This window comes from Staurois parvus, unplaced genomic scaffold (genome assembly GCF_062004578.1).
Source record: "Staurois parvus isolate SC_StPar_1 unplaced genomic scaffold, SC_StPar_1.0 ptg000999l, whole genome shotgun sequence".
Lineage (NCBI taxonomy): Eukaryota > Metazoa > Chordata > Amphibia > Anura > Ranidae > Staurois > Staurois parvus.
Window position 1 is genome coordinate 204383 of NW_028318795.1, and position 20734 is coordinate 225116.

Genomic DNA, 20734 nt, shown 5'->3' on the forward strand with positions numbered 1-20734 from the left:
TCCTGTGTCTGAGGATGGATGAGGATTCTGTGTACTAATACTGAGACCTCCTCCGCCTGTCCATTGCACCCCTCCCCCCCCCCAATGTACAATATGGAACAGCAAGTCCCAGCAATCCCTCATAGAAAGTCAATGCCGGCTGCAGGACTGACACGGAACCTTTCCTGGAGACAGAAAGTCATGTGACCTGAAGTAACAGAAAGTGAAACTCTTTGGAGTTCATTCTTCATAAATATCCTCGCCCAGAAAACAGCGACCACCACACCCCGCTTGGCTGTACGACCTCACCTACCGCTAACCGACCCCCACCATGGGGGACAGCAAGTACCTGCACCCTGTGGCCCTAACCTGGAGCCAGGGGCCAGAGAAACTGAAGAAGCTGAAGAATAAACTGCAACTGTATTTTGGGAGTAAAAGCAAATCAGACGGAGGAGAGTGTGAGATCCGAGACAGCGACTGCAGCCCGGGGTACATCACCATATACTTCAAGGAGGAGGCAGGTAGGTACTGGGGTGGGGGCATTATAATATACTACTAGAAGGAGGGGTCAGGTAAGTACTGAGGACTGGAGGGGATCCTCATACACTATAAGGAGGGGGCAGGTAAGTACTGAGGACTGGAGGGGATCCTCATACACTACAAGGAGGGGGCAGGTAAGTACTGAGGACTGGAGGGGATCCTCATACACTACAATGAGTAGGAAGGTAAGTACTGAGGACTGGAGGGGATCCTCATACACTACAAGGAGGGGGCAGGTAAGTACCGAGCACTGGAGGGGATCCCCATACACTACAAGGAGGGGGCAGGTAAGTACCGAGGACTGAAGGGGATCCCCATACACTACAAGGAGGGGGCAGGTAAGTACCGAGGACTGGATGGGATCCTCATACACTACAAGGAGGAGGCAGGTAAGTACTGAGGACTGGAGGGGATCCTCATACACTACAAGGAGGAGGCAGGTAAGTACTGAGGACTGGAGGGGATCCTCATACACTACAAGGAGGGGGCAGGTAAGTACCGAGGACTGGAGGGGATCCTCATACACTACAGGGGGGGGGGGCAGGTAAGTACCGAGGACTGGAGGGGATCCTCATACACTACAAGGAGGAGGCAGGTAAGTACTGAGGACTGGAGGGGATCCTCATACACTACAAGGAGGAGGCAGGTAAGTACTGAGGACTGGAGGGGATCCTCATACACTACAAGGAGGGGGCAGGTAAGTACTGAGGACAGGAAGGGATCCTCATACACTACAAGGAGGAGGCAGGTAAGTACTGAGGACTGGAGGGGATCCTCACACACTACAAGGGGGAGGCAGGTAAGTACTGAGGACTGGAGGGGATCCTCATACACTACAAGGAGGGGGCAGGTAAGTACCGAGGACTGGAGGGGATCCTCATACACTACAAGGAGGGGGCAAGTATTGAGGACTGGAGGGGATCCTCATACACTACAAGGAGAGGGCAGGTAAGTACTGAGGACTGGAGGGGATCCTCATACACTACAAGGAGGGGGCAGGTAAGTACTGAGGACTGGAGGGGATCCCCATACACTACAAGGAGGAGGCAGGTAAGTACTGAGGACAGGAAGGGATCCTCATACACTACAAGGAGGGGGCAGGTAAGTACTGAGGACAGGAAGGGATCCTCATACACTACAAGGAGGAGGCAGGTAAGTACCGAGGACTGGAGGGGATCCTCATACACTACAAGGAGGAGGCAGGTAAGTACTGAGGACTGGAGGGGATCCTCATACACTACAAGGAGGAGGCAGGTAAGTACTGAGGACTGGAGGGGATCCTCCAGGCAGGTAAGTACAGGGGGAATAGAGGGATGTAGGAAGGACAGGACTGTCTGGATGGTCCAATATACAATATCTGGGAATCTTCTCTATCGCAGCACGAGATCGGGTTCTGCAGAGGAAGGATCATGAACTGAAATTACCAGATGGAACCACATTACAGCTGGAAGTCCGATTACCGGAAGACACACAGAGTACAACGACCTCCCCACCCCCACAGGACAAGCCTGAGGTAAGTGTTGGGGTATGGGGGGGGGGCTCACAGGGGTGCAGGGGGGGAGGGGAGGGGCTCACAGGGGTGCAGGGGGGAGGGGCTCACAGGGGGGCAGGGGGGGAGGGGAGGGGCTCACAGGGGTGCAGGGGGAGGGGCTCACAGGGGTGCAGGGTTCAGTCTCGGCCGATGTTGATGCCACCTCCAGTCTCTGTGATCATATCCTCCATATACAGTATCTCCCAGAAGTGAGCCCCCCCCCCTCACATTTGTGTAAATATTTGATTCTCTCTTTTCATGTGACAACACTGAAAAAATGACATTTTGCTACAATGTGACGTAGTCAGTGTACAGCTTGTATAACATGGAAATTTGCTGTCCCCTCAAAATAACTCAACACACCGCCATTGTATACAGTTCGGGGGAGGGGGGACTCACTTCTGGGGGATACTATATATATATATATATATATATATATATATACATTGTATACAGTCCGGGGGAGGGGGGCTCACTGCTGGGAGATACTGTATATGGAGGATATGATCAGAGAGCCTGGCTATAAGTGGGGGGGTGCCCACGGCTTCATAGTCACTCCATAAGTGAGGGGACAGAGAGGAAACAGAAAAGGTGCAAAGACCCCCACTACCTCTGACAGGGATCAGGAAATGTTCTCTTTTTATAACTTGCACCAGCTTTGTCCCGACCCTTCATAGGAAAGTACAGGGGGAGCCCCCGGAACACATCATTAGTGAGACCTCATCTGGAACATGCAGTTCAGTTTTGGGCTCCAATTCACAAGAAGAACATTGAGGAACTGGAGAAAGTACAGAGAAGGGCAACTGTCAGTGTCACATACAACTCCTCCTCCTCCGCTCCTCTTCCTCTTTCTGTTGGGGTCCCCCCAAGGTTCTGTCCTCGGGCCCCTCCTTTTCTCTCTCTATACCTCCTCCCTGGGCAAACTGATCACCTCCCATGGCTTCCAATACCACCTCTATGCTGATGACACCCAGATCTATGTCTCTACTCCCCAGCTCACCCCCTCCATCTCCTCACGTATCACAAATCTACTGAGCGACATATCAGCATGGACTTCACACCACTACCGAAACTCAATCTTTCAAAAACTGAGCTGTAATATTACCTCCCCACTGATCTCCCACTCATGACTTTACCATTAAGATCACCAGCACAACCATTGGTCCTTCCCCTCATGCCAGGGTGCTGGGCGTAATCCTAGACTCTGACCGCTCCTTTGGAGCCCACATCCACTCACTGGCTAAATCCTGCCACCTCAACCTCCAGAACATTTCCAGAATCCGCCCCTTCCTGACCAATTATATCCCGCCTCGATTACTGCAACTCCCTCCTCACTGGTCTACCGTTACACAGGCCACTCCCCCTTCAGGCTATTATGAATGCTGCTGCTAGACTCATCTACCTTACTAACCGATCAGCGACTGCTGCCCCTCTCTGCCAATCCCTTCACTGGCCTCCATTCAGGGCCCTCCACCCCTCTCTGCCAATCCCTCCACTGGCCTCCATTCAGGGCCCTCCACCCCTCTCTGCCAATCCCTCCACTGGCCTCCATTCAGTGTCCTCCACCCCCCTCTGCCAATCCCTCCACTGACCTCCATTCAGTATTCTCCACCCCTCTCTGCCATCCCTCCACTGGCCTCCATTCAGTGTCCTCCACCCCTCTCTGCCATCCCTCCACTGGCCTCCATTCAGTGTCCTCCACCCCTCTCTGCCAATCCCTCCACTGACCTCCACTCAGTGTCCCCCACCCCTCTCTGCCAATCCCTCCACTGGCCTCCACTCAGTGTCCTCCACCCCTCTCTGCCAATCCCTCCACTGGCCTCCACTCAGTGTCCTCCACTCCTCTCTGCCAATCCCTCCACTGACCTCCATTTAGTGTCCTCCATCCCTCTCTGCCAATCCCTCCACTGGCCTCCACTGAGTGTCCTCCACCCCCCTCTGCCAATCCCTCCACTGACCTCCACCCCTCTCTGCCAACCTCATCCACAGATACCGCCCAAATCACCCACTCCGCTCCTCCTCATGAACTCCATGTATAATACATAAGGGGGATATGATCTCCATGTATAATACATAAGGGGGGATATGATCACCATGTATAATACATAAGGGGGGGATATGATCTCCATGTATAATACATAAGGGGGGATATGATCTCCATGTATAATACATAAGGGGGGGATATGATCTCCATGTATAATACATAAGGGGGGGATATGATCTCCATGTATAATACATAAGGGGGATATGATCTCCATGTATAATACATAAGGGGGATATGATCTCCATGTATAATACATAAGGGGGGGATATGATCTCCATGTATAATACATAAGGGGGATATGATCTCCATGTATAATACATAAGGGGGGATATGATCTCCATGTATAATACATAAGGGGGGGATATGATCTCCATGTATAATACATAAGGGGGGATATGATCTCCATGTATAATACATAAGGGGGGATATGATATCCATGTATAATACATAAGGGGGGATATGATCTCCATGTATAATACATAAGGGGGATATGATCTCCATGTATAATACATAAGGGGGGATATGATCACCATGTATAATACATAAGGGGGGATATGATCTCCATGTATAATACATAAGGGGGGATATGATCTCCATGTATAATACATAAGGGGGGATATGATCACCATGTATAATACATAAGGGGGATATGATCTCCATGTATAATACATAAGGGGGGGATATGATCTCCATGTATAATACATAAGGGGGGGATATGATCTCCATGTATAATACATAAGGGGGGATATGATCTCCATGTATAATACATAAGGGGGGGATATGATCTCCATGTATAATACATAAGGGGGGGATATGATCTCCATGTATAATACATAAGGGGGATATGATCTCCATGTATAATACATAAGGGGGATATGATCTCCATGTATAATACATAAGGGGGGGATATGATCTCCATGTATAATACATAAGGGGGATATGATCTCCATGTATAATACATAAGGGGGGATATGATCTCCATGTATAATACATAAGGGGGGGATATGATCTCCATGTATAATACATAAGGGGGGATATGATCTCCATGTATAATACATAAGGGGGATATGATCTCCATGTATAATACATAGGGGGGGATATGATCTCCATGTATAATACATACGGGGGGGATATGATCTCCATGTATAATACATAAGGGGGGATATGATCACCATGTATAATACATAAGGGGGTATATCATCTCCATGTATAATACATAAGGGGGGATATGATCTCCATGTATAATACATAAGGGGGGATATGATCTCCATGTATAATACATAAGGGGGGGGGATGATCTCCATGTATAATACATAAGGGGGATATGATCTCCATGTATAATACATAAGGGGGGATATGATCTCCATGTATAATACATAAGGGGGAGATATGATCCCCATGTATAATACATAAGGGGGGATATGATCTCCATGTATAATACATAAGGGGGGGAATGATCTCCATGTATAATACATAAGGGGGGATATGATCTCCATGTATAATACATAAGGGGGGATATGATCTCCATGTATAATACATAAGGGGGGGATATGATCTCCATGTATAATACATAAGGGGGGATATGATCTCCATGTATAATACATAAGAGGGGGATATTATCTACATGTATAATACATAAGGGGGGGTATGATCTCCATGTATAATACATAAGGGGGGATATGATCTCCATGTATAATACATAAGGGGGTGATATGATCTCCATGTATAATACATAAGGGGGGATATGATCTCCATGTATAATACATAAGGGGGGATATGATCTCCATGTATAATACATAAGGGGGGATATGATCTCCATGTATAATACATAAGGGGGTATATGATCTCCATGTATAATACATAAGGGGGGAAATGATCTCCATGTATAATACATAAGGGGGGATATGATGTCCATGTATAATACATAAGGGGGGGATATGATCTCCATGTATAATACATAAGGGGGGGATATTATCTACATGTATAATACATAAGGGGGGATATGATCACCATGTATAATACATAAGGGGGGGGGGATATTATCTACATGTATAATACATAAGGGGGGATATGATCTCCATGTATAATACATAAGGGGGGATATGATCTCCATGTATAATACATAAGGGGGGATATGATCTCCATGTATAATACATACGGGGGATATGATCTCCATGTATAATACATAAGGGGGGATATGATCTCCATGTATATTACATAAGGGGGATATGATCTCCATGTATAATACATAAGGGGGGATATGATCTCCATGTATAATACATAAGGGGGGATATGATCTCCATGTATAATACATAAGGGGGGATATGATCTCCATGTATAATACATAAGGGGGATATGATCTCCATGTATAATACATAAGGGGGGATATGATCTCCATGTATAATACATACGGGGGATATGATCTCCATGTATAATACATAAGGGGGGATATGATCTCCATGTATATTACATAAGGGGGATATGATCTCCATGTATAATACATAAGGGGGGATATGATCTCCATGTATAATACATAAGGGGGGATATGATCTCCATGTATAATACATAAGGGGGGATATGATCTCCATGTATAATACATAAGGGGGATATGATCTCCATGTATAATACATAAGGGGGGGATATGATCTCCATGTATAATACATAAGGGGGGATATGATCTCCATGTATAATACATAAGGGGGGATATGATCACCATGTATAATACATAAGGGGGATATGATCTCCATGTATAATACATAAGGGGGGATATGATCACCATGTATAATACATAAGGGGGATATGATCTCCATGTATAATACATAAGGGGGATATGATCTCCATGTATAATACATAAGGGGGGATATGATCACCATGTATAATACATAAGGGGGATATGATCACCATGTATAATATTATTATTATTATTATTATTACGAGTTTATATAGCGCCAAAGGGTTTGCTCAGCGCTGTACAATAGGGGGGACAATACATGGCACAGTACAACAACAACAAACAATGTACGAGGGGTAAGAGGGCCCTACTCTTACGAGCTTACAATCTAGGAGGGAGGGGGTAAAGGTACAGTAGGAAGTGGCTGAGGGGGATACATAATACATAATACATAAGGGGGATATGATCTCCATGTATAATACATAAGGGGGGATATGATCTCCATGTATAATACATAAGGGGGGGATATGATCTCCATGTATATACATAAGGGGGGATATGATCTCCATGTATAATATATAAGGGGGGATATGATCTCCATGTATAATACACAAGGGGGGATATGATCACCATGTATAATACATAAGGGGGGATATGATCTCCATGTATAATACATAAGGGGGGATATGATCTCCATGTATAATACATAAGGGGGGATATGATCTCCATGTATAATACATAAGGGGGGATATGATCTCCATGTATAATACATAAGGGGGGATATGATCTCCATGTATAATACATAAGGGGGATATGATCTCCATGTATAATACATAAGGGGGATATGATCTCCATGTATAATACATAAGGGGGGATATGATCTCCATGTATAATACATAAGGGGGGATATGATCTCCATGTATAATACATAAGGGGGGATATGATCTCCATGTATAATACATAAGGGGGGATATGATCTCCATGTATAATACATAAGGGGGGGATATGATCTCCATGTATAATACATAAGGGGGGATATGATCACCATGTATAATACATAAGGGGGGATATGATCTCCATGTATAATACATAAGGGGGGATATGATCTCCATGTATAATACATAAGGGGGGATATGATCTCCATGTATAATACATAAGGGGGATATGATCTCCATGTATAATACATAAGGGGGGTATGATCTCCATGTATAATACATAAGGGGGGATATGATCTCCATGTATAATACATAAGGGGGGATATGATCTCCATGTATAATACATAAGGGGGATATGATCACCATGTATAATACATAAGGGGGATATGATCACCATGTATAATACATAAGGGGGATATGATCACCATGTATAATACATAAGGGGGGATATGATCTCCATGTATAATACATAAGGGGGGATATGATCTCCATGTATAATACATAAGGGGGGATGTGATCTCCATGTATAATACATAAGGGGGGGATATGATCACTATATATAATACATAAGGGGGGGATATGATCTCCATGTATAATATATAAGGGGGATATGATCACCATGTATAATACATAAGGGGGATATGATCTCCATGTATAATACATAAGGGGGGGATATGATCTCCATGTATAATACATAAGGGGGGATATGATCTCCATGTATAATACATAAGGGGGGATATGATCACCATGTATAATACATAAGGGGGATATGATCTCCATGTATAATACATAAGGGGGGATATGATCACCATGTATAATACATAAGGGGGATATGATCTCCATGTATAATACATAAGGGGGATATGATCTCCATGTATAATACATAAGGGGGGATATGATCACCATGTATAATACATAAGGGGGATATGATCACCATGTATAATATTATTATTATTATTATTACGAGTTTATATAGCGCCAAAGGGTTTGCTCAGCGCTGTACAATAGGGGGGACAATACATGGCACAGTACAACAACAACAAACAATGTACGAGGGGTAAGAGGGCCCTACTCTTACGAGCTTACAATCTAGGAGGGAGGGGGTAAAGGTACAGTAGGAAGTGGCTGAGGGGGATACATAATACATAATACATAAGGGGGATATGATCTCCATGTATAATACATAAGGGGGGATATGATCTCCATGTATAATACATAAGGGGGGGATATGATCTCCATGTATATACATAAGGGGGGATATGATCTCCATGTATAATATATAAGGGGGGATATGATCTCCATGTATAATACACAAGGGGGGATATGATCACCATGTATAATACATAAGGGGGGATATGATCTCCATGTATAATACATAAGGGGGGATATGATCTCCATGTATAATACATAAGGGGGGATATGATCTCCATGTATAATACATAAGGGGGGATATGATCTCCATGTATAATACATAAGGGGGGATATGATCTCCATGTATAATACATAAGGGGGATATGATCTCCATGTATAATACATAAGGGGGATATGATCTCCATGTATAATACATAAGGGGGGATATGATCTCCATGTATAATACATAAGGGGGGATATGATCTCCATGTATAATACATAAGGGGGGATATGATCTCCATGTATAATACATAAGGGGGGATATGATCTCCATGTATAATACATAAGGGGGGGATATGATCTCCATGTATAATACATAAGGGGGGATATGATCACCATGTATAATACATAAGGGGGGATATGATCTCCATGTATAATACATAAGGGGGGATATGATCTCCATGTATAATACATAAGGGGGGATATGATCTCCATGTATAATACATAAGGGGGATATGATCTCCATGTATAATACATAAGGGGGGTATGATCTCCATGTATAATACATAAGGGGGGATATGATCTCCATGTATAATACATAAGGGGGGATATGATCTCCATGTATAATACATAAGGGGGATATGATCACCATGTATAATACATAAGGGGGATATGATCACCATGTATAATACATAAGGGGGATATGATCACCATGTATAATACATAAGGGGGGATATGATCTCCATGTATAATACATAAGGGGGGATATGATCTCCATGTATAATACATAAGGGGGGATGTGATCTCCATGTATAATACATAAGGGGGGGATATGATCACTATATATAATACATAAGGGGGGGATATGATCTCCATGTATAATATATAAGGGGGATATGATCACCATGTATAATACATAAGGGGGATATGATCTCCATGTATAATACATAAGGGGGGGATATGATCTCCATGTATAATACATAAGGGGGGATATGATCTCCATGTATAATACATAAGGGGGGATATGATCACCATGTATAATACATAAGGGGGATATGATCTCCATGTATAATACATAAGGGGGGATATGATCACCATGTATAATACATAAGGGGGATATGATCTCCATGTATAATACATAAGGGGGATATGATCTCCATGTATAATACATAAGGGGGGATATGATCACCATGTATAATACATAAGGGGGATATGATCACCATGTATAATATTATTATTATTATTATTATTATTACGAGTTTATATAGCGCCAAAGGGTTTGCTCAGCGCTGTACAATAGGGGGGACAATACATGGCACAGTACAACAACAACAAACAATGTACGAGGGGTAAGAGGGCCCTACTCTTACGAGCTTACAATCTAGGAGGGAGGGGGTAAAGGTACAGTAGGAAGTGGCTGAGGGGGATACATAATACATAATACATAAGGGGGATATGATCTCCATGTATAATACATAAGGGGGATATGATCTCCATGTATAATACATAAGGGGGGATATGATCTCCATGTATAATACATAAGGGAAGATATGATCTCCATGTATAATACATAAGGGGGGATATGATCTCCATGTATAATATATAAGGGGGGATATGATCTCCATGTATAATACACAAGGGGGGATATGATCACCATGTATAATACATAAGGGGGGATATGATCTCCATGTATAATACATAAGGGGGGATATGATCTCCATGTATAATACATAAGGGGGGATATGATCTCCATGTATAATACATAAGGGGGGATATGATCTCCGTGTATAATACATAAGGGGGGATATGATCTCCGTGTATAATACATAAGGGGGGATATGATCTCCGTGTATAATACATAAGGGGGGATATGATCTCCCTGTATAATACATAAGGGGGATATGATCTCCATGTATAATACATAAGGGGGGATATGATCTCCATGTATAATACATAAGGGGGGATGTGATCTCCATGTATAATACATAAGGGGGGGATATGATCACTATATATAATACATAAGGGGGGGATATGATCTCCATGTATAATATATAAGGGGGATATGATCACCATGTATAATACATAAGGGGGATATGATCTCCATGTATAATACATAAGGGGGGGGGGATATGATATCCATGTATAATACATAAGGGGGGATATGATCTCCATGTATAATATATAAGGGGGGATATGATCACCATGTATAATACATAAGGGGGGATATGATCTCCATGTATAATACATAAGGGGGGTTATGATCTCCATGTATAATACATAAGGGGGATATGATCTCCATGTATAATACATAAGGGGGATATGATCTCCATGTATAATACATAAGGGGGGGATATGATCTCCATGTATAATACATAAGGGGGGATATGATCTCCATGTATAATACATAAGGGGAGATATGATCACCATGTATAATACATAAGGGGGATATGATCTCCATGTATAATACATAGGGGGGATATGATCACCATGTATAATACATAAGGGGGATATGATCTCCATGTATAATACATAAGGGGGGATATGATCACCATGTATAATACATAAGGGGGATATGATCTCCATGTATAATACATAAGGGTGATTTGATCTCCATGTATAATACATAAGGGGGGATATGATCACCATGTATAATACATAAGGGGGGATATGATCACCATGTATAATACATAAGGGGGATATGATCTCCGTGTATAATACATAAGGGGGGATATGATCTCCATGTATAATACATAAGGGGGGATGTGATCTCCATGTATAATACATAAGGGGGGGATATGATCACTATATATAATACATAAGGGGGGGATATGATCTCCATGTATAATATATAAGGGGGATATGATCACCATGTATAATACATAAGGGGGATATGATCTCCATGTATAATACATAAGGGGGGGGGATATGATATCCATGTATAATACATAAGGGGGGATATGATCTCCATGTATAATACATAAGGGGGGATATGATCACCATGTATAATACATAAGGGGGGATATGATCTCCATGTATAATACATAAGGGGGGTTATGATCTCCATGTATAATACATAAGGGGGGGATATGATCTCCATGTATAATACATAAGGGGGATATGATCTCCATGTATAATACATACGGGGGGGATATGATCTCCATGTATAATACATAAGGGGGATATGGTCTCCATGTATAATACATACGGGGGGGATATGATCTCCATGTATAATACATAAGGGGGGATATGATCTCCATGTATAATACATAAGGGGGGATATGATCTCCATGTATAATCCATAAGGGGGGATATGATCTCCATGTATAATACATAAGGGGGGATATGATCTCCATGTATAATACATAAGGGGGGATATGATCTCCATGTATAATACATAAGGGGGGATATGATCTCCATGTATAATACATAAGGGGGATATGATCTCAATGTATTATACATAAGGGGGGGGATATGATCTCCATGTATAATACATAAGGGGGGGATATGATCTCCATGTATAATACATAAGGGGGGATATGATCTCCATGTATAATACATAAGGGGGGATATGATCTCCATGTATAATACATAAGGGGGGATATGATCTCCATGTATAATACATAAAGGGGTATATGATCACCATGTATAATACATAAGGGGGATATGATCTCCATGTATAATACATAAGGGGGATATGATCTCCATGTATAATACATAAGGGGGGGATATGATCTCCATGTATAATACATAAGGGGGGATATGATCACCATGTATAATACATAAGGGGATATGATCTCCATGTATAATACATAGGGGGGATATGATCACCATGTATAATACATAAGGGGGATATGATCTCAATGTATAATACATAAGGGGGGATATGATCACCATGTATAATACATAAGGGGGATATGATCTCCATGTATAATACATAAGGGGGATATGATCTCCATGTATAATACATAAGGGGGGATATGATCACCATGTATAATACATAAGGGGGGATATGATCACCATGTATAATACATAAGGGGGATATGATCTCCGTGTATAATACATAAGGGGGATATGATCTCCGTGTATAATACATAAGGGGGGATATGATCTCCATGTATAATACATAAGGGGGATATGATCTCCATGTATAATACATAAGGGGGGATATGATCTCCATGTATAATACATAAGGGGGGATGTGATCTCCATGTATAATACATAAGGGGGGGATATGATCACTATATATAATACATAAGGGGGGGATATGATCTCCATGTATAATATATAAGGGGGATATGATCTCCATGTATAATACATAAGGGGGGATATGATCTCCATGTATAATACATAAGGGGGATATGATCACCATGTATAATACATAAGGGGGATATGATCTCCATGTATAATACATAAGGGGGGGGGGATATGATATCCATGTATAATACATAAGGGGGGATATGATCTCCATGTATAATACATAAGGGGGGATATGATCACCATGTATAATACATAAGGGGGGATATGATCTCCATGTATAATACATAAGGGGGGTTATGATCTCCATGTATAATACATAAGGGGGGGGATATGATCTCCATGTATAATACATAAGGGGGATATGATCTCCATGTATAATACATACGGGGGGGATATGATCTCCATGTATAATACATAAGGGGGATATGGTCTCCATGTATAATACATACGGGGGGGATATGATCTCCATGTATAATACATAAGGGGGATATGATCTCCATGTATAATACATAAGGGGGGATATGATCTCCATGTATAATACATAAGGGGGGATATGATCTCCATGTATAATACATAAGGGGGGATATGATCTCCATGTATAATACATAAGGGGGGATATGATCTCCATGTATAATACATAAGGGGGGATATGATCTCCATGTATAATACATAAGGGGGATATGATCTCAATGTATTATACATAAGGGGGGGGATATGATCTCCATGTATAATACATAAGGGGGGGATATGATCTCCATGTATAATACATAAGGGGGGATATGATCTCCATGTATAATACATAAGGGGGGATATGATCTCCATGTATAATACATAAGGGGGGATATGATCTCCATGTATAATACATAAAGGGGTATATGATCACCATGTATAATACATAAGGGGGATATGATCTCCATGTATAATACATAAGGGGGATATGATCTCCATGTATAATACATAAGGGGGGGATATGATCTCCATGTATAATACATAAGGGGGGATATGATCACCATGTATAATACATAGGGGGATATGATCTCCATGTATAATACATAAGGGGGATATGATCTCCATGTATAATACACAAGGGGGGATATGATCTCCATGTATAATACATAAGGGAAGATATGATCTCCATGTATAATACATAAGGGGGGATATGATCTCCATGTATAATACATAAGGGGGGATATGATCTCCATGTATAATACATAAGGGAAGATATGATCTCCATGTATAATACATAAGGGGGATATGATCTCCATGTATAATACATAGGGGGGATATGATCTCCATGTATAATACATAAGGGAAGATATGATCTCCATGTATAATACATAAGGGGGGATATGATCTCCATGTATAATACATAAGGGGGATATGATCTCCATGTATAATACATAAGGGGGGATATGATCTCCATGTATAATACATAAGGGGGGATATTATCTCCATGTATAATACATAGGGGGGATATGATCTCCATGTATAATACATAAGGGGGGATATGATCTCCATGTATAATACATAAGGGAAGATATGATCTCCATGTATAATACATAAGGGGGGATATGATCATCATGTATAAAATATAAGGGGGGGATATGATCTCCATGTATAATATATAAGGGGGGATATGATCTCCATGTATAATACATAAGGGGGGATATGATCACCATGTATAATACATAAGGGGGGATATGATCACCATGTATAATACATAAGGGGGATATGATCTCCATGTATAATACATAAGGGGGGGATATGATCTCTATATATAATACATAAGGGGGGATATGATCACCATGTATAATACATAAGGGGGGATATGATCTCCATGTATAATACATAAGGGGGGATATGATCACCATGTATAATACATAAGGGGGGGATATGATCTCTATATATAATACATAAGGGGGGGATATGATCTCCATGTATAATATATAAGGGGGATATGATCACCATGTATAATACATAAGGGGGATATGATCTCCATGTATAATACATAAGGGGGGATATGATCTCCATGTATAATATATAAGGTGGGATATGATCTCCATGTATAATACAAAAGGGGGGGGGGTATGATCTCCATGTATAATACATAAGGGGGATATGATCTCCATGTATAATACATAAGGGGGGATATGATCACCATGTATAATACATAAGGGGGATATGATCACCATGTATAATCCATAAGGGGGGATATGATCTCCATGTATAATACATAAGGGGGGATATGATCTCCATGTGTAATACATAAGGGGGGATATGATCTCCATGTGTAATACATAAGGGGGGATATGATCACCATGTATAATACATAAGGGGGATATGATCTCCATGTATAATACATAAGGGGGATATGATCTCCATGTATAATACATAAGGGGGGGATATGATCTCCATGTATAATACATAAGGGGGATATGATCACCATGTATAATACATAGGGGGATATGATCACCATGTATAATACATAAGGGGGATATGATCTCCATGTATAATACATAAGGGGGGGGGGGGATATGATATCCATGTATAATACATAAGGGGGGATATGATCTCCATGTATAATACATAAGGGGGGATATGATCTCCATGTATAATATATAAGGGGGAATATGATCACCATGTATAATACATAAGGGGGATATGATCTCCATGTATAATACATAAGGGGGGTTATGATCTCCATGTATAATACATAAGGGGGATATGATCTCCATGTATAATACATAAGGGGGGATATGATCTCCATGTATAATACATAAGGGGGATATGATCTCCATGTATAATACATAAGGGGGATATGATCTCCATGTATAATACATAAGGGGGGATATGATCACCATGTATAATACATAAGGGGGATATGATCTCCATGTATAATACATAGGGGGGATATGATCACCATGTATAATACATAAGGGGGATATGATCTCCATGTATAATACATAAGGGGGGATATGATCACCATGTATAATACATAAGGGGGATATGATCTCCATGTATAATACATAAGGGGGATATGATCTCCATGTATAATACATAAGGGGGGATATGATCACCATGTATAATACATAAGGGGGGATATGATCAACATGTATAATACATAAGGGGGATATGATCTCCGTGTATAATACATAAGGGGGATATGATCTCCGTGTATAATACATAAGGGGGGATATGATCTCCATGTATAATACATAAGGGGGATATGATCTCCATGTATAATACATAAGGGGGGATATGATCTCCATGTATAATACATAAGGGGGGATGTGATCTCCATGTATAATACATAAGGGGGGGATATGATCACTATATATAATACATAAGGGGGGGATATGATCTCCATGTATAATATATAAGGGGGATATGATCACCATGTATAATACATAAGGGGGATATGATCTCCATGTATAATACATAAGGGGGGGGGGGGATATGATATCCATGTATAATACATAAGGGGGGATATGATCTCCATGTATAATACATAAGGGGGGATATGATCACCATGTATAATACATAAGGGGGGATATGATCTCCATGTATAATACATAAGGGGGGTTATGATCTCCATGTATAATACATAAGGGGGGGATATGATCTCCATGTATAATACATAAGGGGGATATGATCTCCATGTATAATACATACGGGGGGGATATGATCTCCATGTATAATACATAAGGGGGATATGGTCTCCATGTATAATACATACGGGGGGGATATGATCTCCATGTATAATACATAAGGGGGATATGATCTCCATGTATAATACATAAGGGGGGATATGATCTCCACGTATAATACATAAGGGGGGATATGATCTCCATGTATAATACATAAGGGGGGATATGATTTCCATGTATAATACATAAGGGGGATATGATCTCAATGTATTATACATAAGGGGGGGGATATGATCTCCATGTATAATACATAAGGGGGGGATATGATCTCCATGTATAATACATAAGGGGGGATATGATCTCCATGTATAATACATAAGGGGGGATATGATCTCCATGTATAATACATAAGGGGGGATCTGATCTCCATGTATAATACATAAAGGGGTATATGATCACCATGTATAATACATAAGGGGGATATGATCTCCATGTATAATACATAAGGGGGATATGATCTCCATGTATAATACATAAGGGGGGGATATGATCTCCATGTATAGTACATAAGGGGGGATATGATCACCATGTATAATACATAAGGGGGATATGATCTCCATGTATAATACATAGGGGGGATATGATCACCATGTATAATACATAAGGGGGATATGATCTCCATGTATAATACATAAGGGGGGATATGATCACCATGTATAATACATAAGGGGGATATGATCTCCATGTATAATACATAAGGGGGATATGATCTCCATGTATAATACATAAGGGGGGATATGATCACCATGTATAATACATAAGGGGGGATATGATCACCATGTATAATACATAAGGGGGATATGATCTCCGTGTATAATACATAAGGGGGATATGATCTCCGTGTATAATACATAAGGGGGGATATGATCTCCATGTATAATACATAAGGGGGATATGATCTCCATGTATAATACATAAGGGGGATATGATCTCCATGTATAATACATAAGGGGGGATATGATCTCCATGTATAATACATAAGGGGGGATGTGATCTCCATGTATAATACATAAGGGGGGGATATGATCACTATATATAATACATAAGGGGGGGATATGATCTCCATGTATAATATATAAGGGGGATATGATCTCCATGTATAATACATAAGGGGGGATATGATCTCCATGTATAATACATAAGGGGGATATGATCACCATGTATAATACATAAGGGGGATATGATCTCCATGTATAATACATAAGGGGGGGGGGATATGATATCCATGTATAATACATAAGGGGGGATATGATCTCCATGTATAATACATAAGGGGGGATATGATCACCATGTATAATACATAAGGGGGGATATGATCTCCATGTATAATACATAAGGGGGGTTATGATCTCCATGTATAATACATAAGGGGGGGATATGATCTCCATGTATAATACATAAGGGGGATATGATCTCCATGTATAATACATACGGGGGGGATATGATCTCCATGTATAATACATAAGGGGGATATGGTCTCCATGTATAATACATACGGGGGGGATATGATCTCCATGTATAATACATAAGGGGGATATGATCTCCATGTATAATACATAAGGGGGGATATGATCTCCATGTATAATACATAAGGGGGGATATGATCTCCATGTATAATACATAAGGGGGGATATGATCTCCATGTATAATACATAAGGGGGGATATGATCTCCATGTATAATACATAAGGGGGGATATGATCTCCATGTATAATACATAAGGGGGATATGATCTCAATGTATTATACATAAGGGGGGGGATATGATCTCCATGTATAATACATAAGGGGGGGATATGATCTCCATGTATAATACATAAGGGGGGATATGATCTCCATTTATAATACATAAGGGGGGATATGATCTCCATGTATAATACATAAGGGGGGATATGATCTCCATGTATAATACATAAAGGGGTATATGATCACCATGTACAGTCATGGCCGAAATTGTTGGCACCCTTGATATTTCTCCAGGAAATCATGTATTTCTCACGAAACGTATTGCATTAACACATGTTTTGCTATACACATGTTTATTCCCTTTGTGTGTATTGGGACAAAACAAAAAAAGGGAGGAAAGAAAGCAAATTCGACATAATGTCACACAAACCTCCAAAAATGGGCTGGACAAAAGTATTGGCACCCTTTCACAACTGCGGATAAATAAGAATGTTACAAGCATGTGATGCTCCTGTAAACTCACCTGGGGCAAGTAACAGGTGTGGGCAATATAGAAATCACACCTGAAAGCAGATAAAAAGGAGAGACGTTCACTTAAACTTTGCATTGTGTGTCTGTCTGTGCCACACTAAGCATGGACAACAGAAAGAGGAGACGAGAACTGTCTGAGGACCTGAGAACCAAAATTGTGGCAAAATATCAACAATCTCAAGGTTACAAGTCCATCTCCAGAGAACTAGATTTGCCTTTGTCCACAGTGCGCAACATTATCAAGAAGTTTGCAACCCATGGCACTGTAGCTAATCTCCCTGGTCGTGGACGGATGAGGAAAATTGATGAAAGATTGCAACGCAGAATAGTCCGGATGGTGGATAAGCAGCCCCAAACATGTTCCAAAGACATTCAAGCTGTCCTGCAGGCTCAGGGAGCATCAGTGTCAGCGCGAACTATCCGTCGACATTTAAATGAAATGAAACGCTATGGCAGGAGACCCAGGAGGACCCCACTGCTGACACAGAGACATAAAAAAGCAAGACTACAGTTTGCCAAAATGTACTTGAGTAAGCCAAAAGCCTTCTGGGAAAACGTCTTGTGGACAGATGAGACCAAGATAGAGCTTTTCGGTAAAGCACATCATTCTACTGTTTACCGAAAACGGAATGAGGCCTACAAAGAACAAAACACAGTACCTACGGTAAAATATGGTGGAGGTTCAATGATGTTTTGGGGTTGTTTTGCTGCCTCTGGCACTGGGTGCCTTGACTGTGTGCAAGGCATCATGAAATCTGAGGATTACCAAAGGATTTTGGGTCGCACTGTAGGGCCCAGTGTCAGAAAGCTGGGTTTGCGTCCAAGATCCTGGGTCTTCCAGCAGGACAATGACCCCAAACATACGTCAAAAAGCACTCAGAAATGGATGGCAAAGAAGCGCTGGAGAGTTCTGAAGTGGCCAGCAATGAGCCCAGATCTAAATCCCATTGAACACCTGTGGAGAGATCTTAAAATTGCTGTTGGGAAAAGGTGTCCTTCCAATAAGAGAGACCTGGAGCTGTTTGCAAAGGAAGAGTGGTCCAAAATTCCGGGTGAGAGGTGTCAGAAGCTTATTGATGGTTATAGGAAGCGACTGATTTCAGTTATGTTTTCCAAAGGGTGTGCAACCAAATATTAAGTTAAGGGTGCCAATACTTTTGTCCAGCCCATTTTTGGGGTTTTGTGTGACATTATGTCATATTTGCTTTTCTGCCTCTGTTTTATATTTGTTCCAATACATACAAAGGGAATAAACATGTGTATAGCAAAACATGTGTTAATGCAATACCTTTTTTGTGTGAAATACTTGATTTTCAGGAAAAATATCAAGGGTGCCAACAATTTCGGCCATGACTGTATAATACATAAGGGGGATATGATCTCCATGTATAATACATAAGGGGGATATGATCTCCATGTATAATACATAAGGGGGGGATATGATCTCCATGTATAATACATAAGGGGGGATATGATCACCATGTATAATACATAGGGGGATATGA

The 20734-nt window shown here is 41.1% G+C and overlaps 1 protein-coding gene across 2 annotated transcripts in view; it reads left to right on the top strand.

The window, feature by feature from the left end:
- Window positions 1-215: 215 nt before the first annotated feature.
- LOC149441364 (protein mono-ADP-ribosyltransferase PARP14-like) overlaps window positions 216-20734 on the top strand; it is a 124327-nt gene continuing 103808 nt past the window's right edge. For both annotated transcript variants that reach the window (XM_089657430.1, XM_089657431.1), the window contains exons 1-2: window positions 216-500; window positions 1899-2032. In XM_089657430.1, coding sequence (XP_089513556.1) covers window positions 311-500; window positions 1899-2032 — 324 coding nt within the window. In that variant the 5' untranslated portion in view covers window positions 216-310. The remainder of the gene's footprint in view (window positions 501-1898; window positions 2033-20734) is intronic.